Below are 23307 nucleotides of genomic sequence, written 5' to 3' on the forward strand. Positions count from 1 at the left end.
TGTACTTAATACCTGTAAAGTCTTAGTTTTCAGATATTAAGTGACTGTATCATGTTCAGTTTAATAAAGAATTTATGCAGCACCATTTAACGTTTTGAAAGTATTATTTAAAAGAAAAAGACTATTCTTATGGAATAATCAAAATTCTGCTTTCTTAATTGTAAAAATCTGGTTTAAATATCCCATGGCTCCTGGCCAGGCATGGTGGCTTATGCCTATAATCTCAACACTTTGGGAGGCCGAGGCAGGCAGATCACTTGAGGTCAGAAGTTTGAGACTAGCCTGGCCAACATGGTGAGACCTGTCTCTACTAAAAATATAAAAATTAGCTGGGCGTGTGGTGGGCACCTGTAGTCCCAGCTGCCTGGGAGGCTGAGGCACGAGAATCACTTGGACCTGAGAGGTGGAGGCTGCAGTGAGCTGAGGATTGCACCACTGCACTCCAGTTTGGGCAACAGAGCAAGACTCCGTCTCAATAAATAAATAAATAATCACATAGCTCCAAATGTAAACCAACTCTAATACAAATTGTAATCCTTAAACCTGTCATTTTTGTAAAAACTAAAAATTACAACTAACTCTGGAATACATCAACCCCCCTTTAAAGTGTTTGGATGCTATTTTGTAAGAATTTCAATGTAGTTTTGGCAAGAATACGTTTACTCTGTAAGAAAATAGTTTTGTTTATTAGCTTTCTCTTTGTATTTATTGAAACTTTGAATTTTCAAGAATAGGATATTATTTTTCTCATTTCTTGGTTAGCTAAGACTTGTTGACCTCTAGCATCATTCAGTGTTTTTGACCACTGTTTCCATGTAAAATACATTGTAAGGAATCTTTTTCAAATAATTGAAATTAGCCAAAGGAGCCCTCTTCTTCCAGAGGGAAAAGTTTGTAAAAACATTTAAAATAAGATGCAACTCTGTATACAACCATAGACATACGGTACAACCAAGTACTAATCTAAGTTTATTAAAAATCAACAAAAGCTACAAACTGGTTTCTTCATTTAAATGGAAAAGGATTTCTACATTTTAAGGGTTGGAATTATAATAAACTACCTTTGTGACGGGGGAAAGAGTGTATGAAAAATTTGTACTGGTCACAGATAAAATGCTGCCATAACTATTGTTTAAATATTTTTTTTCAAGCAAAAGAGACTATAAAATTGCCAACTAGTAAGGAATAATCTCAGATGTCATATGATGTTTGTATCTGACTCATTAATCTTTTCAAATGTTAGATTTTACGTGTAGAGAGAAATGAGTCATTTATTGTTTAAACAAGGAAGCAGCTGTTAGTTTTTTCTAGTGTGTTAAAACCTTTAGTGGCATCTATAAATGGAAAAAGAGTCAATGAGCTCTTCTTTCAGCTGTTGTTTTAGCAGCTGACAGTACCATTGATTTCACTGTGATGTAAAATAAAAGGCCTTAACTCATGGATAGAAACCTTGAAGTTTAAAAACACATAATTCCTTGATCTGGGGCATTCATTCATTCAACAAATATTTATAAAGCACTCACAAAACCCCTAGGCTATATAGCATTTGAAAAGAACAGACACTCCCACAATCCCTGTCTTTATGGAATTTGTTTTGGGGGACATGTGTAAGAATACCAACTTTTGAAATTACAGTTATTTCTACAGCCCTACTTGAGTTCAGATAATGTGACAATATGACTATGTAATAAAGTATTTAATGGGACAGGTGTGGTGGTTCACACCTGTAATCCCAGCACTTGGGGAGGCCGAGGTGGGCAGATCACGAGGTCAGCAGTTCGAGACCAGCCTGGCCAACATGGTGAAACCCCGTCTCTACTAAAAATACAAAAATTAGCCAGAGGTGGTGGTGGGTGCCTGTAATCCCAGCTACTCAGGATGCTGAGGCAGGAGAATTGCTTGAACCCAGGAGGCAGAGGTTGCAATGAACCAAGACCATGCCATTGTACTCCAGCCTGGGTGACAGAGCGAGACTCCATCTCAAAAATAAATAAATAAAAGTATTTAATGAAGTATATGATACCATCTATATATAAACAAAGGACCAATTTTTTTTCAAATCATGACTTCTACATCCATAATTAATATGGTATCCTATTATAATCAACAACTTTCATTATGTCCCCGGTTATATACTCTTTTTAAAAAAAGGTGGCGGGGGTGGGGGCGCTGTTCTCTATGACTGTTATGGGACATCATCTTGATTTTGCTGTGTTCTAGTGACAACATTGTTCTCATGGAGTTATACCTGTTCTATTTTTTAACCTTTTTTTTTTTTTTTTTTTGAGGTGGAGTCTTGCTCTGTCGCCCGGACTGGAGTGCAGTGGCCGGATCTCAGCTCACTGCAAGCTCTGCCTCCCGGGTTTATGCCATTCTCCTGCCTCAGCCTCCGGAGTAGCTGGGACTACAGGCGCCCGCCACCTCGCCCGGCTAGTTTTTGTATTTTTAGTAGAGACGGGGTTTCACCGTGTTAGCCAGGATGGTCTCGATCTCCTGACCTCGTGATCCGCCCGTCTCGGCCTCCCAAAGTGCTGGGATTACAGGCTTGAGCCACCGCGCCCGGCCTATTTTTTAACCTTTAATGAATGATAATTTTTGACACTTTAAAAATTACAGATTATCTTTTGTGATCTGATTTGCATGTGTGTGGGCTTTTTCGTTCCCTTCCATTGACTTTTAATTATTTTTTCTGGCTCTGTGATTCCTTTTAACTTTTTGCTTTTATTTTACCGTGTTATAATTTGCCACATTAGATCCTTTGTACAACAAGGCAGGATATGAATAAATAATTTTATAATTTAATTCAGTATTAATTACAGTTTTTCCATGTAAGAATAAAGATAATTTGGAATGTTTTAGAAAATTAGCAATTCCTCTGCATTTCTTATTTCAATTATCATGGCAACATTAAAGGTTTTGTAAAACTAGTACATAAGTAACATCTTTAAGTTTACTACTTCTAAAAGAAATATCTATATCCCACTGTTTTGAGTAGAAAGTAAAAATTTGTGTGTAACAATTATTGGAAATGGGATCTTGCTTATGAGTGTTCAAATGAACACATCTCATATTCTTGACCTTTGCATCATTAATTCAGACAGTCAAGTAGCTTGACACTAGAACATATTTAGAGGAGTGACTCATTTTTATGATTCATTTTTCTGTTAATTCAATAAACATTTTCTTGTAGTAGCCTTTATTAGTATATCTTCTAATGCGTTATTTTTAAGCTTTCAACTTCACTTAAATATCTTGTTTCTTAGCTGTTTCCTCAGTGACTAAATGTTCCAGTTGTTACTTTCAATCTATAACAGCTGCAAGAACAACTCTTCTTTCCAAGCCAGCTCTCCTAAATTCCCGTTGTTAGAGTTGGTATCTATATTTAGCTGGTGGGATTAAATTGCAAAGGCTTCAAGCTGGGCAAAGCACACTGATCTGCCTTTTTACAGCTAGACCTGTGTGCTGCAAGGAGCTAAGGCCTTCAGTGTCCCCTTCCTTACCCAGGTTACTCACAGAATGGATTCCCAGCGGGAACTTGCAGAGGAACTGAGACTTTACCAATCCACCCTTCTTCAGGATGGTCTAAAAGATCTCCTGGATGAGAAAAAATTCATCGATTGCACCCTAAAAGCAGGTGACAAAAGTCTTCCTTGCCACAGATTGATTTTGTCAGCTTGTAGTCCTTACTTCCGTGAGTACTTTTTATCTGAAATTGATGAGGCGAAAAAAAAGGAGGTAGTGCTAGATAATGTGGATCCTGCTATACTTGATTTAATCATCAAATACCTGTACTCTGCCAGTATTGATCTCAATGATGGAAATGTGCAAGATATTTTTGCATTGGCCAGCCGCTTTCAGATCCCCTCCGTGTTTACTGTCTGCGTTTCTTATCTTCAGAAAAGACTTGCTCCTGGTAACTGTCTAGCCATCCTAAGATTAGGACTTCTCCTTGACTGCCCAAGACTCGCCATTTCTGCCCGTGAATTTGTGTCTGATCGCTTTGTACAGATTTGTAAGGAAGAGGACTTCATGCAACTGTCTCCACAGGAACTGATCTCAGTCATTTCAAATGACAGCCTAAATGTGGAAAAAGAAGAAGCAGTATTTGAGGCAGTGATGAAATGGGTGCGAACAGACAAGGAAAACAGGGTTAAAAACCTTAGCGAAGTGTTTGATTGTATCCGTTTTCGCCTTATGACAGAAAAATATTTTAAGGATCATGTTGAGAAAGATGATATAATTAAAAGCAACCCAGACCTCCAGAAAAAAATCAAAGTTCTAAAAGATGCTTTCGCAGGCAAACTTCCAGAACCTAGCAAAAATGTGCAGAAGACTGGGGCTGGTGAGGTGAATGGTGACGTTGGTGATGAAGATTTACTTCCTGGTTACCTGAATGACATTCCCAGGCATGGAATGTTTGTAAAAGACCTCATCCTCTTGGTTAACGACACAGCAGCAGTGGCTTATGACCCCACAGAAAATGAATGCTACCTTACTGCACTGGCTGAGCAGATTCCCAGAAATCATTCCAGCATTGTTACCCAGCAAAATCAGATATATGTGGTAGGAGGACTATACGTGGATGAAGAAAACAAGGATCAACCTCTACAGTCATACTTCTTCCAGGTAAGAGGGACTTTTTATATACGTAGTTGCTTCAAGGGAAGGCTGTCACTCACCATCCAGTTAGCCAATTTGTGAATTATTCAGGCTGCTTGCATTTTACTCTAATTGATGTCCTATTCTTGTCCCTTGCACTTTTGCTGTATAGAGTGTTGACAGAAAAATATTTGACTGTTTTGTTAATGTGTAATAAAAGTTTGATGAATAATGAAGTTCTAATTCATGTTTAATGAATTAAGATAAATCTTAAGATACTCTTTATACTATTTTTCCAAAAATGCCTTGTTTATAGATGATGGTGACTGTAATCCATCAAAGCCCAGTATTTTAGTAAAAACTAAATTTATTTTTTCTTAGCAGAGACGGGCTTTCACTATGTTGCCCTGGCTGGTCTCGAACTCCTGGGCTCAAGCAATCCTCCCAATTTGGCTTCCCAAAGTGCTGGGATTACCGATGTGAGCCACCGTCCCCTGCTGTAAAAACTAAATTTAATCTTGTATACTCTTACCTATTAAAAATAGGTTAATGTCTTTCCCCAAATAGTTGCCCTAAATCAAAGTTCTTACACATTATAAAGAAGTAATAACTGGTCAGATTTTCTTTTTTAATTTTTTTCTTTTTCATCTGCTGGCAGCTCTAAATTGGTCAGATTTTCTACCTTCTTCCAAGTTACCCTGAACTCATTTGAAGTTCTTGGAGGTAGCACTTCATCTCTTATTTACAGTTACTGCCTAAAATACAATTTTGTTGAAAATGAAAAAACTTGTGTACATGTTCTATACACTTTGGATTATCTTCTAGGAAAAACTGTCTACACAAAAGTCGCTACTTTGAATTAATTATAGTTAGAAATTTTTATTATATCACATTTATTTGGATCAGAGATATACTTAGACATTATTAGAACTTAACAATCTGTTTTGTGAAACCACAGAATTTTCCAAGAAAATTAATTCTCCTAAACCAATAGACCCTTATTGTTTGAAAGGAGTTTGTCTTATATTATCAATGTGTTATATTTTATCAGTTTATGAAGGAGTTGGCTTAGCCTTTGTCTTCAATAATGCCATTACTGAAACTTTGTAGCTTACAACTGGCTCAAAAGAGTTTGTTTAGGTCATAGCTAATCATGGCGTGGGGCTTACGGGCACTTTAGTTGGAAAGGCCAAAGATAAGCAAGTATACAATGTCATACCACAGTCCAGTATGCTCTCAAAAAGTGTGTGACATACTTTGCATTCACAAAATACTATTATACCTTTAATCAACTTTTTCTAATCTTGAAAAATGTACTTGTAATAATACATATTAATCATGTTTCTTAATTTTCCAAGTTCCAGTGAAGAATGTTGTAAGTATTTGAATGTGGGCCAGAAAATTTCCTAAGCCCTAATTTTAAATTCAAATAAACTTCAAAAAGGGCAAAGTCAATGAAAAAGGCTATAAATACATCCAGGAAGTAAGAATGTTATCAAAACACAGATAGATAGATGACAGACATATAAGTAGATACCTACAAATGACAGATCCACAGAATAGTTGTTGCCATAGAATGACTCTCCAAAATTACTAGAGTTTTAAATTTCATTTCATATATAATTTATCAAATATATCTATAACACAGTCCTTTTTACTTTCAAGTGTTCAGTTTAATCTTTATCCTTCTCTTCCAGCCTAATAAAACCCTTACTTTTACTGACAGAGCTTCTTATTTTTGATTCAAGAAACCTACTTAATGTTCTTTATAACCACAATAACAGTTACACAAAGTTGGAAGGTCAACTCCCTCTCACTGCAAATGCCTTGCTGCTTTTAAAAGGCACTAACAGAACAGTATGCCAGGATAAAAACACTTCACCATAAAAGAGGGTTGTGATTCATCATACAATATTTATATGAGAATTTCAGGTTTTATATTTTACTGCTTGGTCACATCTATTTAAAACGCATTAATTTAGAAGTAATTTGACCTTTGATTGTATGCTGTAAATAGATTATGAGAATTTTTTACCTTGGTAAGAGAAGGTTTTTTTCCCCCATTCATTATTTTGATGAATTAATAAATTCATCAAATGTTTGAACAGGTCTTAAAGTAATCTAGGTCCAAACCCTAATTTTAACAATGAGGAAAGTTGAACTCAGAGAAGTTAAATAGCTTGATAGCTCCCCTATAAAAGAGACTGGCAGGTAGTCCACTGTTCCATCTGCTAGAGAAAGTGCCCTCTAACAGGTAATATCGGAAGGTAGACAGTACTGTACAGTGTGAGAGTTAAGCCCACAGGTATAGGATTATGATGGCTGCTGTTCCATTTTTTAAAACCAACTATGGATGTAGATGGCTTGGATTTGAATATCACCTAAAAGCTCTGTGTATTTGGGAAAATTATTTAATCTTCCTGTGCCTCAGTTTCCTCATCTGTAAAACGGGGATGATAGAAATGCCTATCCTAGAGAACTAAATGAGGTTACCTGTGTAAAGCATTTAGTTCAAAGCCTATGACCACAGTCAAAACCCCATAAATGTTCATTACTATTTCTACTATATTACACACCACATTCATGATCAAAGAATTTATTTCAAAAGTGAAAATATAAAGGATCAAAATCTAGCTGTTGAAATTAGTGAATGCAAAGCTAACAATGCACATGTGGAGATTAAACCTCTCACATCATCTAGTCTTAACTAGTGCTTTGTTTAACTGAGGTTACTAGACCACATATAGATAGGCTTCCACAGACACCCCTGTGTATACCACGGCCATTTGTATGCACATCTATTCTTCGTATCCAGTGAAAGTGGGTTTTATTCATTTTATTTTTGCAGTCTAGAAGTGGCACCAGAGAGAACAACAAATCTGCAACTGTACTCTTGCAGAAAACAGTTTTCTTGTGCCTTAGTGTGCTAAAATGCAAAGTGTAAAATCTTTAAATTACCAAAAGTAAGTGTTGAAACAGATGCCACTATGCCAGAATCACCTACCCCAGAGGATGGGTACAAAGAGATTTTCTTCCTTGGGAAAATCTTAAGCTTGCAGAAGTGGTGGTGAGCAAAAATGAGCAGTTACTTATTAATATAAATCAAAAAAAAAATAGAGAAGAGTATTTCGAGTGACTCCCAACAACACACTAGGAAATTCACTTTAACACCTGCCTGTATCAGAAATAATAAAGCAAAACATAGAGAACCTAAAATGTTTTTAAAGAAAGAAAAAAAGATATTGCCCAACATCCCAGTTGTCTGTGGACTGAGCGACAGGTCCAGCTGTCCCAGCTGCTGGCATGGGGAGCGTGTTAAATATAGCATGCAGGGGTCATTCACATTCTGTGACCCTCCCTGCTCTGACAACATTTCTTTCCCCAGTGTCCTAAAAGTATTAGGATCTTGTATTTCAAAGCTGGACAAGGCAATATGGGAGAAAATTTGACAAGAAACCTCATGGTTCTAATTAACCTCTAGTGATTCTATTGTATTTTATTTTTTCTTTTCTTGGTCTTGAAGATTTTGATATCTTTATCTGGTAGGCCAGGTAGATTTAATCATTCTTCTTGGTAATTGTGAGCTACAATATGATACTTTGGGGTTGTAGTTTTATTTACTTGTGAGATATTTGACTATCTCGATGATTTCTAAACAACATATAAAGTATAACTTTTTTTTGCTGTACTTGTAACTTTTTTCTAACAAGCTCCACAATCCCTCATATATATTTTTTTCAGCTTGACAGCATAGCATCTGAATGGGTTGGACTTCCACCTCTGCCTTCAGCCAGGTGTCTCTTCGGTCTGGGAGAGGTAGATGATAAAATCTATGTAGTTGCAGGCAAAGACCTTCAAACAGAGGCTTCGCTGGATTCAGTATTATGCTATGATCCTGTGTAAGTTGGCATGATATTCCTGTTCCCTAAGCATTCAAGTGTATGCGTGCCTATAACATATTCATATTTTCAGAACCTGGAATTTACTGGAAGTGTATAAATTCTGTCTCATTTAATTTTAGGTCTGCAAAATGGAATGAAGTAAAAAAACTTCCTATCAAAGTCTATGGCCATAATGTGATTTCACATAAAGGGATGATATATTGTCTAGGAGGAAAGACAGATGACAAGTAAGTACCCTGAACTCTCATGATTTATGTCCAAATGACTTTTTATTAGAAGGGTTTCTTCTTCTTTTCTTTTCTTTTTTTTTTTTTTTTTTGAGATGGAGTTTCGCTCTTGTTGCCCAGGCTGGTGTGCAATGGTACAATCTCGGCTCACTGCAATCTCCACCTCCTGGGTTCAAGCGATTCTCCTGTCTCAGCCTCCCGAGTAGCTGGAATTACAGGCATGCTCCATCATGCCCGGCTAATTTTGTATTTTTTGTAGAGATGGGGTTTCTCCATGTTGGTCAGACTGGTCTTGAAAGACTGGTCTTGAACTCCTGACCTCAGGTGATCTGCCTGCCTCAGCCTCCCGAAGTGTTGGGATTACAGGTATGAGCCACAGCACCCAGTCCTCTTCCTCTTTTCATTTGGATCTGCCCACTGAAATGGGACATGGTTCTCACCTATCATATTGTGGAGGGAAAATCTTAAAATTTCAAGTCGCTGAAGTAAACATGTAGATACTCAGCGTACTGCTAGGAATGAGCCTAATACCCCAATCATAAGCATCCTTACAGTCCAGGCAGCATCTAGGAGCATAATCAAGTCCTGTATTTCACTGATTTGTTATTATATTTTACTACGTTAAAACCAATGGGCCTTCTTATTAATTTAGCCGTAAGTAGATAAAAATGTAAATGTACTCTTTAATGTAGTATTTAAAATATATCTTCTAAGACAATTGTGCATAAAAAATATCATGGATTTGTACTTTACATTCATAAGAGGGACTTGAGGGACTTGAGATAGGTCAGTTTGAAAGAAAAGCATAGTGATCGAAAAGATGGAAGTAAAAAGACAAAATAAAAACAAAAATTTAAGGCAGTTATTTCTTCAACAGTGTTCTTCCACATATTCACCCCCTGACAGAGGTAATATTCAAAATGGCTTCCAACTGTTCAAAACTGAGCTCCCAGTAGCACCCAGTATCTTGTGAGAAAACCAGGATGAGGTTTCATATATAAACCTTACTTGAGTTCTAGTCAATTCTCAAGGAACTGGTAATTGGGAAAGAGATCTTATAACCCAGAGAGTGGAGAAGTGAGCTCCGAATGCTTCAGAGACAGTCAAACCAGTATAGCCTGTCTAGTAAAATAAGCATTTTCAGTTTAGATGGTGAGAACTAATATTCTGCCCCTGAAAAATCGCCTGATTTGGCTTGTCATCATTTGCCCAGGCCATTGAATTAATAGAGATGTCCAACCTTGAAAAGGGAGCCAAAATTAAGAATTGTAAGGGCAAAGCAGGAAAGGAGAGTAAAATATGGAAATGTGTTAGATGTCAAGAACTCTGTTCTGGGCCGGGCGCGGTGGCTCAAGCCTGTAATCCCAGCACTTTGGGAGGCCGAGACAGGCGGATCACGAGGTCAGAAGATCAAGACCATCCTGGCGAACACGGTGAAACCCCGTCTCTACTAAAAAATACAAAAAAAAAAAACTAGCCAGGCAAGGTGGCGGGCGCCTGTAATCCCAGCCACTTGGGAGGCTGAGGCAGGAGAATGGCGTGAACCCGGGAGGCAGAGCTTGCAGTGAGCTGAGATCCGGCCACTGCACTCCAGCCTGGGCGACAGAGCGAGACTCCTTCTCAAAAAAAAAAAAAAAAAGAACTCTGTTCTGGAGTTAATGATTAATGGGTATTAGTCGATTAAAATGGTAAATGTAGCACAGAAAAGGCAATTTTAAAAAGCAATGGTTTTTAAACATCTACCTGTATTCAAAGATAACATATTCTAAAATTTTTATATCCTCCCTAAACCCAGCTATTCCTATCAAATGCAAAGGAAGGTATATTATATTCTCACCTGGTGTCAGATCTTATTTTGGGCATTTTTCCTGAGTAAATTGAATGGAAAATCACTACTAAAGAGCATTCTGAGTTTGGAAACACAGGAACCCTTCCAAATGATTTAAATTTTTTCCTTCAAGTAGCATTAGTAACTAGGAAATTGATATGTCAGTAAGAAGCATACAGTTCTTGTCAGGAGGAATATATTAATCTTGAGGATATGATTAACCAACACAACACTGCTTGACAAATGTCAAAGTCAAGAACTTTGAAATGAGTCATTATCTAAAAGTAAGAGGTGGGCCGGGTGCAGTGGCTCATGCCTGTAATCCCAGCACTTTGGGAGGCCGAGGCAGTCGGATCACCTGAGGTCGGGAGTTTGAGACCAGCCTGACCAACGTGGAGAAACCCCATCTCTACTAAAAATACAAAATTAACCAGGCGTTCACCTGTAATCCCAGCTACTCGGGAGGCTGAGGCAGGAGAATCGCTTGAACCCGGGAGACAAGAGTTTGCAGTGAGCCGAGATCACGCCACTGCACTCCAGTCTGGGCAACAAGAGCGAAATCCATCTCCAAAAATAAATAAACAAATAAAAGTAAATGCTGAATTTCACCAGTTCCCACTAATGAATTTGAAGAACATGATTTTGGATAACGTTCTTATCAAGAAGTGTTCAAATGATACAAATAGTCAAATATTAGAGGAAATGCTTCTACTCCAGATAACTGATCTTTTACACAATTAAGAAAAAAATTATCCTCACAAAAAAGTTGAGATGTTTTTCATCACCACATGTATCTGGTTAATCAATTATTATTTGAAATTCTGAACTCCCATCAAATTATAGATAACTTCAAGAAACCATAAGAAACATACTAAGGACGGGGCACAGTGGCTCACACCTGTAATCCCAGCACTTTGGGAGGCCAAAGCTGGAGGATCACTTGAGCTCAGGAGTTTGAGACCAGCCTGACCAACATGGTGAAACCCTGTGTCTACTACCAAGCATACAAAATATTAGTGAGGCGCAATGGTGCACGCCTGTGGTCCCAGCTACCTGGGAAGCTGAGATGGAAGGATCACTTGAGCCCTGGATGCAGAGGTTGCAGTGAACCAAGATCACACCACTGCACTGCAGCCTGGGTGGCACAGTGAATAATAATTCAGATGAGTCCAGGTCTTTCTGGTAGCATTTAGCATGTAAAACTGTTCTCATGATTCATCAGCTCAAATGATTTGTTGTCTAATTCATAGTCCCAGATTTCTTAAAATGCACTGTTATGTTAGTGCTAATATAAAATGATATATCATATAAAATTTAAAGTAGGTATATTTGTACCTAATTATTTTTTAAGTTAACTTATTCATTCCTAGGATATTCAGATAATAAATAAACCTAACATTTGTTATTGAGGTGCAATAAAAGGTTTATGATTTTAGTTTTTACTAAAATAGAGTAAAAAACTTAATTGAATTTAGTACATAACGATTAAAATCAGCTATGCCTGGGCTTCTCAGCAGCTATCCAGAAGTAAAGGTACCCTATCTTCCAATAGTATAATTAAGTTATAGTTTTGGTCCCCACATTTGGGCTTGTCCTTTGCTTCGTGACATATGTTCAAATTAAGAATTCTTTGGAGTTTTTCTGATCTTCTGCCTTACTACATATTTCTTATGACAAGCAAAGCCAAATTATTAGTGAAGGTGCTTTCGAAAAAAGAAGGTTCTAAAAGGAACATTTGTTTTTCTGTTTCCAGAAAATGTACAAACAGAGTGTTTATCTTCAACCCCAAAAAAGGAGATTGGAAAGATCTGGCTCCAATGAAAACTCCTCGTTCCATGTTTGGAGTAGCAGTCCATAAAGGCAAAATTGTGATTGCAGGAGGTGTCACTGAAGATGGTCTTTCAGCTTCAGTTGAAGCTTTTGATCTTACAACCAATAAGTGAGTTGCCACATCTTAGTATATAGCATATGAACAACTATACATTTTAATTGTTAACTTTGGATAGAAAGTAATCTTTCTAATTAGGATGTGGGGAGGGGAGGGTACAGAACCACAGATTACAGAGGAAGTATTTTCATCTAGATTTCTTTTGTTGTTACTGGATATAAATCTCCTCTAACATTCTGATGCATTACATGTTTGTAATTTGGAACATATGACCCTCAAGTTAGTGTTGTCATGCTCTATTTGTCCTTGTTATTAACTTTGTAAATTTAGAAATGCAAAGGTAATACTTGTGAATAATTTTAATTTTTTTATTTTTAAGAGACAAGATCTGGCTCTGTTGCCCGGACTGGAATGCAGTGGTACAATCATAGTTCACTGCTGCCTCAAACTCCTGGGCTCAGGTGATCTTCTTGCCTCAGGCTCCCGAGTAGCTAGGACTCCAGGTGCACACCACTATGCCCAGCTAATTTTTGTGGGTTTTTTTTGTTGTTTTTCTTTTTTTTTTTTTTTTTGGTACAGACAGGGTCTCACTATGTTGTCCAGGCTGGTCTTGAACTCCCGGCCTCAAATGATCCTCCCACCTTGGCCTCCCAAAGTGCTGGATTCTAAGTGTGAGCCAGCACACCTGGCCCTGAATAATTGTCTAGGTGTAGATGGATATATATGTCTCTGTGGAATTATTTGATTTTAAATGTAGTTTAAGTATGAAAAGATCTTCACTTATTAATGATTGATATCTGTAAAGTATGAATGCTTCAGAAGTTTTCATTCCTTTATGCTGTTTATAATTTTATTAAAATTTTCATTTTTAAGCTTTTATTGACTTAATGTGAAAAGATATTTGAGGCCGGGCGCAGTGGCTCAAGCCTGTAATCCCAGCACTTTGGGAGGCCGAGGCGGGAGGATCACGAGGTCAGGAGATCGAGACCATCCTGGCTAACATGGTGAAACCCCGTCTCTACTAAAAAATACAAAAAAAAAAACTAGCCGGGCGAGGTGGCGGGCGCCTGGAGTCCCAGCCACTTGGGAGGCTGAGGCAGGAGAATGGCACGAACCCGGGAGGCAGAGCTTGCAGTGAGCTGAGATCTAGCCACTGCACTCCAGCCCGGGCCACAGAGCGAGACTCCGTCTCAAAAAAAAAAAAAAAAGAAAAGAAAAGATATTTGACAGCTATTCTTCATATAAAATTGGTCTTTTAAACATTTTTGAGCTCACACATCTGGAGGAGTACATACCTTTTATATTCCTAGTTTAGCAATGAAGAAAAAAAGGTAACTGTTATTAGTCTAAAGTTTCTAAAAAGGAAACATGTATGCCTGACTACAAAACAGACTTTAGTATGTGAAAATTACAAGGAACTTTTGTGGAACGTGATTTAAATTATCATTAAAAATAATGGTTTTGAAGACTGTAATATGGGTAAACACTCATGATGTAAGTTAAGAAGCAACACACAAAATTGTAAATATCTTCTTAGTTTCATCTATATGTATGGAAGCTTATATGTACATGCTTTTTAAAAAGATGACAAAATTACACCAAATTGTTCCAAATTGCTACTTGTGATTATGAAGATAGTTGCTTTCTTGTATACCTTTCTGTACTTTCCAGATTTTCTCAAACTTTTTTTTTTTTTTTGAGACAGAATCTCTCTGAGTCACACAGGCTGGAGTATAGATTTTCTATAATGTACATATATTATTTTTATAATTGGAAAAACAGATATGTAAAGAAAAACTATGGGGCCAGGCATGGTGGCTCACGCCTGTAATCCCAGCAGTTTGGGAGGCTGAGGCGGGCAGATCATGAGGTCAAGAGTTCAAGACCAGCCTGGCCAACATAGTGAAACCCTGTCTCTTCTAAAAATACAAAAATTAGCCGGATGTGGTGGCATATGTCTGTAGTCCCAGCTACTCGGGAGACTGAGGCAGGAAAATCACTTGAACCCAGGAGGTGGAGGTTGCAGTGAGACCACGCCATTGCACTCCAGCCTGGGTGACAGAGTAAGACTCTGTCTCAAAAAAAAAAAAAGAAAAGAAAAAGAAAAGAAAAACTATGAAGTCTACTTTAATGCCAGAGTAACAGAATACCTACCAAAATGACTAAATCATTCTAGATTCTTGATACTTCCAACTAATTAGATTGATTTTATTTTTAGTTATCCTATTTCAGATAGCTGTCAACATTAAAAAGTTCCCTTAAATCTTTTATAAAAATAATGAAAGTATAAATCATTAAAAAGAAAATTTGTATCCCTGGTTCCAATGCTATCCTTATGTGCCTTTATTGCAAAGGATTTAGAGTATTCAGATGAAATCCAACACAGTAGCAGATTAGAGGTTTAGGAGCCCTAGAAGTGCCACAACCCCCGACTGTTCGTGCCACACACAGTTTGGTAACCACTGCTAACTGAAGTATTCTAGGGTTGACTTTTTTTTTTTTTTTTTTTTGAGACAGAATTTTGTTCTTGTTGCCTGGGCTGGAGAGCAATGGCACTATCTTGGCTCACTGCAACATCCACCTCCCAGATTCAAATGATTCTCCTGCCTCAGCCTCCTGAGTAGCTAGGATTACAGGTGTGTGCCACCACGCTTGGCTAATTTTTTGTATTTTTAGTAGAGATGGGGTTTCACCATGTTGATCAGGCTGGTCTCGAACTCCTGACCTCAGGTAATCCACCCACCTTGGCCTCCCAAAGTGTTAGGATAACAGGCATGAGCCACCGTGCCCAGCCTTAGGGTTGCCATATTGAAGACTTTATATTTAATGAAGTTATATCTTTCAAATATTTTCTAGTAGCAAACTTAGTTGTTTACTTTTAGATGCCTATGCACCTTGAATCCCACCTCCCCTCCGCTGCCAAAGACAGGGTTTTGCTCTATCACCCAGGCTGGAATGCAGCAGTGAGATCGTAGCTCACCACAGCCTTGACCTCAAGGGCTCAAGAAATCCTCCCAAGTAGCTGGGACTATAGGGACATACCACCAGTCCTGGCTCTTTTTTTTTTTGTAAAGACAGTTTCATTTTGTTGCCCAGGCTGATCTCATATTCCTTGGGCTCAAGCAGTCCTGCCTCAGTCTCCCAAAGTGCTGGGATTACAGGCATGAGCCATTGCACCCGGCCACTACTTGAATATTTATTTATTTATTTTATTTAGATGGAGCCTTGCCCTGTTGCCCAGGCCGGAGTGCAGTGGCGCAATCTCAGCTCACTGCAACCTCTGCCTCCCAGATTCAAGTGATTCTACTGCCTCAGCCTCCCAAATAGCTGAGATTACAAGTGCATGTCACCATGCCTGGCTAATTTTTTGTATTTTTGGTAGAGATGGGGTTTCACCATGTTGGTCAGGCTGGTCTCAAACTCCTGACCTCAGGTCATCTACCCATCTCAGCCTCCCAAAGTGCTGGGATTACAGGCATGAGCCACCGTGCCTGGCTGCCTGGCCACTACTTAAATTTTTAAATTATGATTTCCTATAATTGTTCAGTAAGTACATCTGGCATTTCTTTAAGTTTTACATTGACTATATTTTTAATGATACCTAGATGGGATGTAATGACCGAATTTCCCCAAGAAAGAAGCTCCATCAGTTTGGTCAGCCTGGCTGGATCTCTGTATGCAATTGGTGGTTTTGCTATGATTCAACTGGAGTCTAAAGAATTTGCACCTACTGAAGTCAATGACATATGGAAGTAAGTTCTCATCATTTCAATTTTCAGAATCACATATTAAATCAGATGACTGATAAACTATTTTGTAGTAAATAATAAGCCAGATTTTCCCAACATGCAAGCTACTTCTCGGTGGTAGACTAAACACTTCAAACCTAATTGAACTTTTGTACATGCCACTTACTTGAACAAGTAACTGCTTCTAGTTAGCTGTGAGCCTGGGAAAAAAATTATCTGGGCCTGTTTCTTACAGTAAAATGAGAGTTGGACCTTTGATACTCTCAGCTTCATTCCAGCTCTAAGAGTGTAATGCTGTAGGCATTCAGGACAACAAAAGCCTCTTTGCTCCAGAGTAGTTTATTCCCTAACAAAACAGAGTTCTAAAAAAAATTTATTTTTTTACTTTATTTATTTATTTATTTTTGAGACAGAGTTTCTGTCGCCCAGGCTGGAGTACAATGACGGGATCTCAGCTCCATGCAACCTCGCCTCCCAGGTTCAAGCGATTCTCCTGCCTCAGCCTCCCGAGTAGCTGGGATTACAGGCATATGCCACCACGCCCCGCTAATTTTTATACTTTTAGTAGAGATGGAGTTTTGCCATGTTGGCCAGGCTGGTCTCGAACTCCTGACCTCAGGTGATCCACCCGCCACAGTCTTCCAAAGTGGTAGGATTACAGGTGTAAGCCACGGCGCCCAGCCTAAAGAAACATTTAAGCTGTTGAGTTTTTCACGACTTCATTAGTTCTGTTTTCAATCTAATTTAAACAGCCTTCCAATTGTTTGAGGATTCAGCTAACAATTGCTTTTTTAAAATGAAAAAAGTCAAAATAGCAATCCATTTTACCTGCCTGGAGGTGCCAGGCAGTTCTCCTAAGTATGACACTTGAAATTGTTACGCAATTGAATGATTTTAGTGAGGCTATGAAAAAAAAGTATGTTTTTATTTTATTTTGAGCTGAGATCGCACCACTGCAATCCAGCCTCAGCAACAGAGTGAGACTCTTGTCTCAAAAAAAAAAGAAAAAAGAAAAAGAAAAAAAGAAAGAATCCCAGACCCTACTGAATGAGAATCTGTATTTTTTAGCAAGATTCCCAGGTGAATTGTTTGCACATTTAAGTTTGTAAGTACAGCTCTGGAAGAGTGCCATTTATACTTAATCAGTGAAGGCATACCACTAAGCCTGAGAGTGAAAAATGGGTATTTGTTCTATACCTCAACCAGCAGATGCTTTATTCCCAGATGCTGAACTAAAAAGGCTGAAAAGCTGGTACCTTAACCAAACAATGATTTGTGCATTAGACATCATTTCCCCATGTTGTAGTATTAACTAGCTGTGTAGAGGGCAAGAAAAAAAGTGACTATACAAGGAAATTTACTATTATCTCTCCTCTCCCCAAAAAAGAGAAAGAGAAAAAAAAAGAGATTTCCACAGAGCAAAGAGGCTAGAATTAGCAAGACAGTGAGATGGGGAAAAGCTGGAAGCAGTAGGAAAAAAAGATGAACTAATGAAGGCTGGGAAGGTTAGGGTTTTTTGGAAAACAGGGCCAGGTACCAAGTATATAAATGGGCAGTGATTCTCAACCCTAGCCATATGTTACAATCATCTGGGATGCTTTTAAAATGTGTCTGGGCCTTAACACAGACCAATTATATCAACATTTCTGGAGTTCGAGTTGAGCATCCCTAGTTCCTAAAACGTTCCCAGATGGTTTTTTTTTTTTTAATTGGTGAAACAGAGTCTCACTCTGTCACCCAGGCTGTAGTGCAGTGGTACGATCTTGGCTCATTGCAACCTCCGGCTCCCGGGTTCAAGCGATTCTCCTACCTCAGCCTTCGGAGTAGCTAGGACTACAGGTGTGCACCACCACACCAGGCTAATTTTTGTATTTTTAGTAGAGATGGGGTTTCGCCATATTGGCAAGGCTGGTCTTGAACTCCTGACCTCAGGTGATCTGCCCACTTCAGCCTCCCACAGTGCTGGGATTATAGGCGTGAGCCACTGAGCCCAGCCCCAGATTATTCTAATCAGCAGCCAGGGTTGAGAAACACTGATATTAAGTAACTGTGCTGTCAATCAGTGGAACCTCCCTGAAGCCCTCCTGGTTCCTAAGGGTTATCAAAAGCCATGCTGCCCCTGCAGGGAAGTTATAGGCAACAAAAGAAAGTACAGAATCTCCTGCTATAAAAGTGGCCCTGACATTGTTCAGGGGAACCTAAGAGAGGGATCCTCTCTGATTGTGGTTTATTTTGCGATTAGGGCAGTGGTTCCCAAAGTTGCCTGCACAGTGGAATCACCAGGGTGCTTCAAAAAATACTAACACCTCTGTCCCACTCATATTGACTGATTTAATTGGTCTGAAGTGTGGCCTGGCCTTTGGAGATTTTAAAAGATCCCTGGATGTTTCTATATGTGTAGACAAGTTTGGGAACCACTGGATTGGGTAAAGAGAAGAGGGGAGCATTCATCACTATCTGCTTGGCTATTTTAAGACTGGTATTTTCTAATTTGGGGTAAGATCTGAAGCATGATTGTCAAACTTCGCTGCATATTAGAATCACTTGGGGAGCTTTAAAAAATCCTGATGCCCAGGCCACCCTTCATACCAATTAACTCAATCTCTGGGAGTAGGACCTAGGCATCAGTAGCTTTAACATCTCCAGAGGGTTCTATTGTGCAATTAAGTTTGAGAACCAGTGATCTACTACAGTGGTTCCCAAAACAGCATCAGCATCACCTGGGTACTTATCAGAAAAGCAGATTCTCAGGTCTCGCCTCAAATCTGTTGAATTAGAAACTCTGGGGGGTGATAGGGCCAGCGATCTGTGTTTTTACAAACCCTCCAGGTGACTTAGATATGTGTTAAAGTTGAAGACCGCTGATCTAGAGAAACACGGCTGCCTATTTGCCCTTAATTTCCTAGCGAACCTCTCTAACCACACATGCAGAAGTGAAAACTCTCAGTATACCACATTCTCAACATAGACCCTCTTACTATGATATGTAAAAAAAAAAAAAAAAATCCATTCTTGTATTTTTTTCTTGAAATCATTCCACTGTTTAGGATTGAACAAGCTGAAAGTAAATACAACTGCCAGGAAGCAAACATTTTTAAACCTCATTTAACCTTAACTTCACTCATATTGTTTAAATGTGGTCACTTTCTTCAGATCATTTAAAACTATCTCTTCATTTGTTGCCCTGAATTTTATATAATTAAGGTTATTCCCTTTATTAGTAGCAAAATACTTTTTGTATTCTTTCCTCTACATAAAAATCACTCAGTGCATGGTACAATTGTTGAGAATTAATTTGGAACAATGATGACAGAGTCTTGCTCTGTCGCCCAGGCTGGAGTGCAAAGGGGCAACCTTGGCTCACTGCAACCTCCGCCTCCTGGGTTCAAGCAGTTCTCCTGAGTAGCTGGGATGCAGGCGCACACCACCATGCCCAGCTAATTTTTATATTTTTAGTAGAGATGGGGTTTTGCCATATTGGCCAGCTGGTCTCAAACTCCTGACCTGAGGTGATCCGCCCCCCTCAGCCTTCCAAACTGCTGGGATCACAAGCGTGAGCCACCACACATGGCTGATTTGGGGTTAAGTCTTGTGCCAAGTCTTGACAACTTGTGGAAAGATATTAAGGTGGATAAATATATTATTTGTCCTCAGATGCCTTTGGGGCTTGAGGACATTGATATGGGGGGAAAACGAATGAAGAAGATTTAAAATAATTATTAAAAGTAGCTTGTACCTACATAAGATATGCACTGACTTAATTGCATCAATGTTCCAAGTTAATTCTCAACAATTGTACCATGCACTGAGTGATTTTTATGTAGAGGAAAGCATACAAAAAAATATTTTGCTACTAATAAAGGGAATAACCTTAATTATATAAAATTCAGGGCAACAAATTAAGAGATAAATAGTTTTAAATGATCTGAAGAAAGTAACCACATTTAAACAATATGAGTGAAGTTAAGGTTAAATGAGGTTTTAAAATGTTTGCTTCCTGGCAGTTATATTTACTTTCAGCTTGGTCAATCTTAAATAGTGGAATGAAAATGGAGTGATAATTGATATAATACCATATAAAGGATGATATGAGAAACAAAGAGAAAGCAACAAATTGTGCTGAAGGAAGGTGAGAAAGGTTGCAGAGAGAAGGCAGCATTTAGAAGCTTCCCACACAAAACATTCCAGGTACCAGGCAGAGCAGACATGTTCGGCACACATGGTACAAGGGAATTCAAGTTGTCTGTATCTTTATAACCTTGAATAGTCAGAGATGAAGACCAGTTCTTACCTAAGTCAAGTGCGAAATCTAAGAGTAGTCCTCAAACAGAACAATAAAGGGGAAGGGGAACAAATTTTCATAAAGTGACTGCTGTGTATCAGGTGCCATGCTAGGCACTGTGTATAGGAACAATTGAAGGCCTAATTAAGGCTACAGATAGTCCCTGCTCTTCCCCAGTTCTTTCTCTTAAGCAAGAGTCTGCTTACTTTGACTCAAAGTGACCAGCCATCTTCATCAGTTCAAAGGTGAATGTTTAACTGCTTAGCTATTTATTCCTCTTCTCTGCAGTCTTTGATTCCCAGAGAAGGCCGAACTGCCTAGGCATCCAGATTAAATACTGTGGCAGTAGTTCAGGCACATGCTCATCCAGACAATGCGTATTTCAGAGATATTCAAGTGCTATTCTACCAGGCAGGTGCATCTTCCTTCCTCTGAGTAAAAGCCACGAGGGTTTTTGCAAAGGTCCACATTTGTATACTGAACACAGGGAAACCTATGGAACTAAAGCTGCTTATTGATTACTTTTTTTTCCTCCATCAGGTATGAAGATGATAAAAAAGAATGGGCTGGGATGTTGAAGGAAATACGCTATGCTTCAGGAGCTAGTTGCCTAGCAACACGTTTAAATCTCTTCAAACTGTCTAAACTATGAACAAGGTGACAAAACATAGATTGGGAGGTGGTTTGTTTGGTGAATGGGGCTTTAATTTATTCTGTTTTTTAAAAGCTTGTACAGACACTCATGTAGAAATTATTCAGGAAGTTATTGTCTAAGAGATGAGCAGTAGGTAACAAAACCTCAGCCATTGATTCTTCAATGTAATGATCAGAGATTAAAACCATTTTCTAATAAGAAATTAAATATTCAGTTGAACAAATTATTTTGTGAATCTGTTGCACTCAGTGGATTGTAAAGGAGGCTCCTAAATTTGAGTTGTTAATCATTTCATTTGCATTGTTAGAGTGCCCTTACACTGATTTTCTACTACAATTGGAAGTGGAGAATATGTGCATCTACATTCAAAAAATGTTTAAAATATCAAAAACCTTTCCTTGTGCTTCAAAATGATAGGAATCCTGTGCATTATACTAAGAATTACATGCCATAAGACGACTTCAGAAATGGTACTTCAGAAGTTTAATAAATGGATGGGGAATTATTTGATGGGGAAAAGTCTCTTGTAAGTAAAAATAGTTAAATTCAAATGGTCTTTTTTCTCCATGCTTTTTGCGACACTGGCATATTATTTGTGGTTTCCAAATCAAATTTTAAAATTTTTAATTTAAAACCAGTAAATCATAGTCTTCAAGCCATTAACTACAGCATCTGTGGCAAAAGGGTGAAGGAGCACCCTTAGACAATGGATTGATTGTTTCTTTAAACTGCTGGGGCAGAACTTGGGGTCAGTGGGTGATGTGGAGGAGGATGTATATTCACTGGTTTAAATTTTGGCTACACTCTGTGAAAGGGCTACCTATTTGCTAAATTTCTGATAGCAAGGAAGGTGACTGTATTATTTCATTGTCTGGGATGTGATATTCTCCATTCACTGTTTCTTCTTAGTGCATATAGTAAGTTGACTCCTCAGTCTGCTCATAACCATCACATTCAATCTATGCAAGTCCATCAATTAATCATCACTTTTAGCCACACACCAACTTATGAGTCTCACATAGCTTTCATAGACATGTATTTGACTTCCATCCTTACCCATATTATTTTCTGAAAAACCTGACTTGGGACTAATTTGGAATGTTCATGATTATTTGTCAAAGAGTTGCATAAATAACCGATCTAAGTGTCCATACACCTTTTTTTCTCTACCATAAATATGGAAATATATTTAACAGAAACAAGTTTTATTTTGGGTATTTAAAGTAGAATCCTGATTACTTTTCTTTTTTTTTTTTTTTTTTTTTTTTGAGATGGAGTCTCGCTCTGTCGCCCGGGCTGGAGTGCAGTGGCCGGATCTCAGCTCACTGCAAGCTCCGCCTCCCGGGTTTATGCCATTCTCCTGCCTCAGCCTCCCGAGTAGCTGGGACTACAGGCGCCCGCCACCTCACCTGGCTAGTTTTTTGTATTTTTTAGTAGAGACGGGGTTTCACTATGTTAGCCAGGATGGTCTCGATCTCCTGACCTCGGGATCCGCCCGTCTCGGCCTCCCAAAGTGCTGGGATTATAGGCTTGAGCCACCGCGCCGGGCCAAATCCTGATTACTTTTCTATATTGAAAAATAGTTTTCTTAATTATAGCATGAATACAGAATCAAGAAATTCCCAAAGTGTAAAATCCTACAGGTTCTTCAACAAACAAACTGTTAGGAAGAGAAAGGGGCACTTATACAGACTCAAAAGGGTGGAGGAAGAGGGGGCCACAGGGATTATGGTGTCCAGAAATGTACATCTGGGTGTTAAAACTGTAAGAAGTACTTACTATAAAATCAGGATTGAGGTTACTTTTGGAGAGAGAATGCCAGTCTAAGTAGATGTAAAATTAAGTTTTAAAATAATGCTTCTTGCAGGGTTTGAGGATGATGATGTTCTGGAATCAGATATGGGTGACAGTTGCACAAATATACTAAAAACCACTGAATTATACACTTTTAAAGGGTGAATTTTATAGTATGGGAATTATATCTCAATGAAAAAATGCTTTTGTTTATAACAATCTAAGTTATACAGATAGAAAAATCATCAATCAAAAATATAAGAGTATCTATATAAAGAAAACCATTTGAATCAGATAGCCTAGAGCAAGGGTCCCCAAATGGGCCACACAGCAAGAGGCGAGCGGTGGGCAGGCGAGTGAGCATTACCACTTGAGCTCCACCT

General features: G+C 38.5%; 2 protein-coding genes across 3 annotated transcripts in view; one reads left to right on the plus strand and one right to left on the minus strand.

Annotated features, from left to right (window-relative positions):
* Nucleotides 1–3279: 3279 nt before the first annotated feature.
* KLHL41 (kelch like family member 41) lies at nucleotides 3280–21681 on the plus strand. Its single transcript, XM_023189690.3, has 6 exons — nucleotides 3280–4626; nucleotides 8341–8498; nucleotides 8621–8728; nucleotides 12310–12495; nucleotides 16050–16196; nucleotides 21016–21681. Exons 1-6 carry the CDS (start codon nucleotides 3517–3519, stop codon nucleotides 21125–21127), a joined length of 1821 nt encoding a protein of 606 aa, XP_023045458.1. The 5' UTR covers nucleotides 3280–3516; the 3' UTR covers nucleotides 21128–21681.
* The window catches only part of FASTKD1 (FAST kinase domains 1), a 69516-nt gene continuing 50154 nt past the window's right edge, over nucleotides 3946–23307 (minus strand). Inside the window, exon 16 of one of the 2 annotated variants that reach the window (XM_023189685.1) lies at nucleotides 3946–4077. The gene's annotated coding sequence lies outside the window, so the exon portion shown is untranslated. Of the gene's footprint in view, nucleotides 4078–16820; nucleotides 16876–23307 lie in introns of those variants that run through there. The other variant, XM_023189686.1, reaches the window with a different exon arrangement.

This window comes from Piliocolobus tephrosceles, chromosome 11, assembly GCF_002776525.5.
Source record: "Piliocolobus tephrosceles isolate RC106 chromosome 11, ASM277652v3, whole genome shotgun sequence".
In the NCBI taxonomy this organism is placed as follows: domain Eukaryota; kingdom Metazoa; phylum Chordata; class Mammalia; order Primates; family Cercopithecidae; genus Piliocolobus; species Piliocolobus tephrosceles.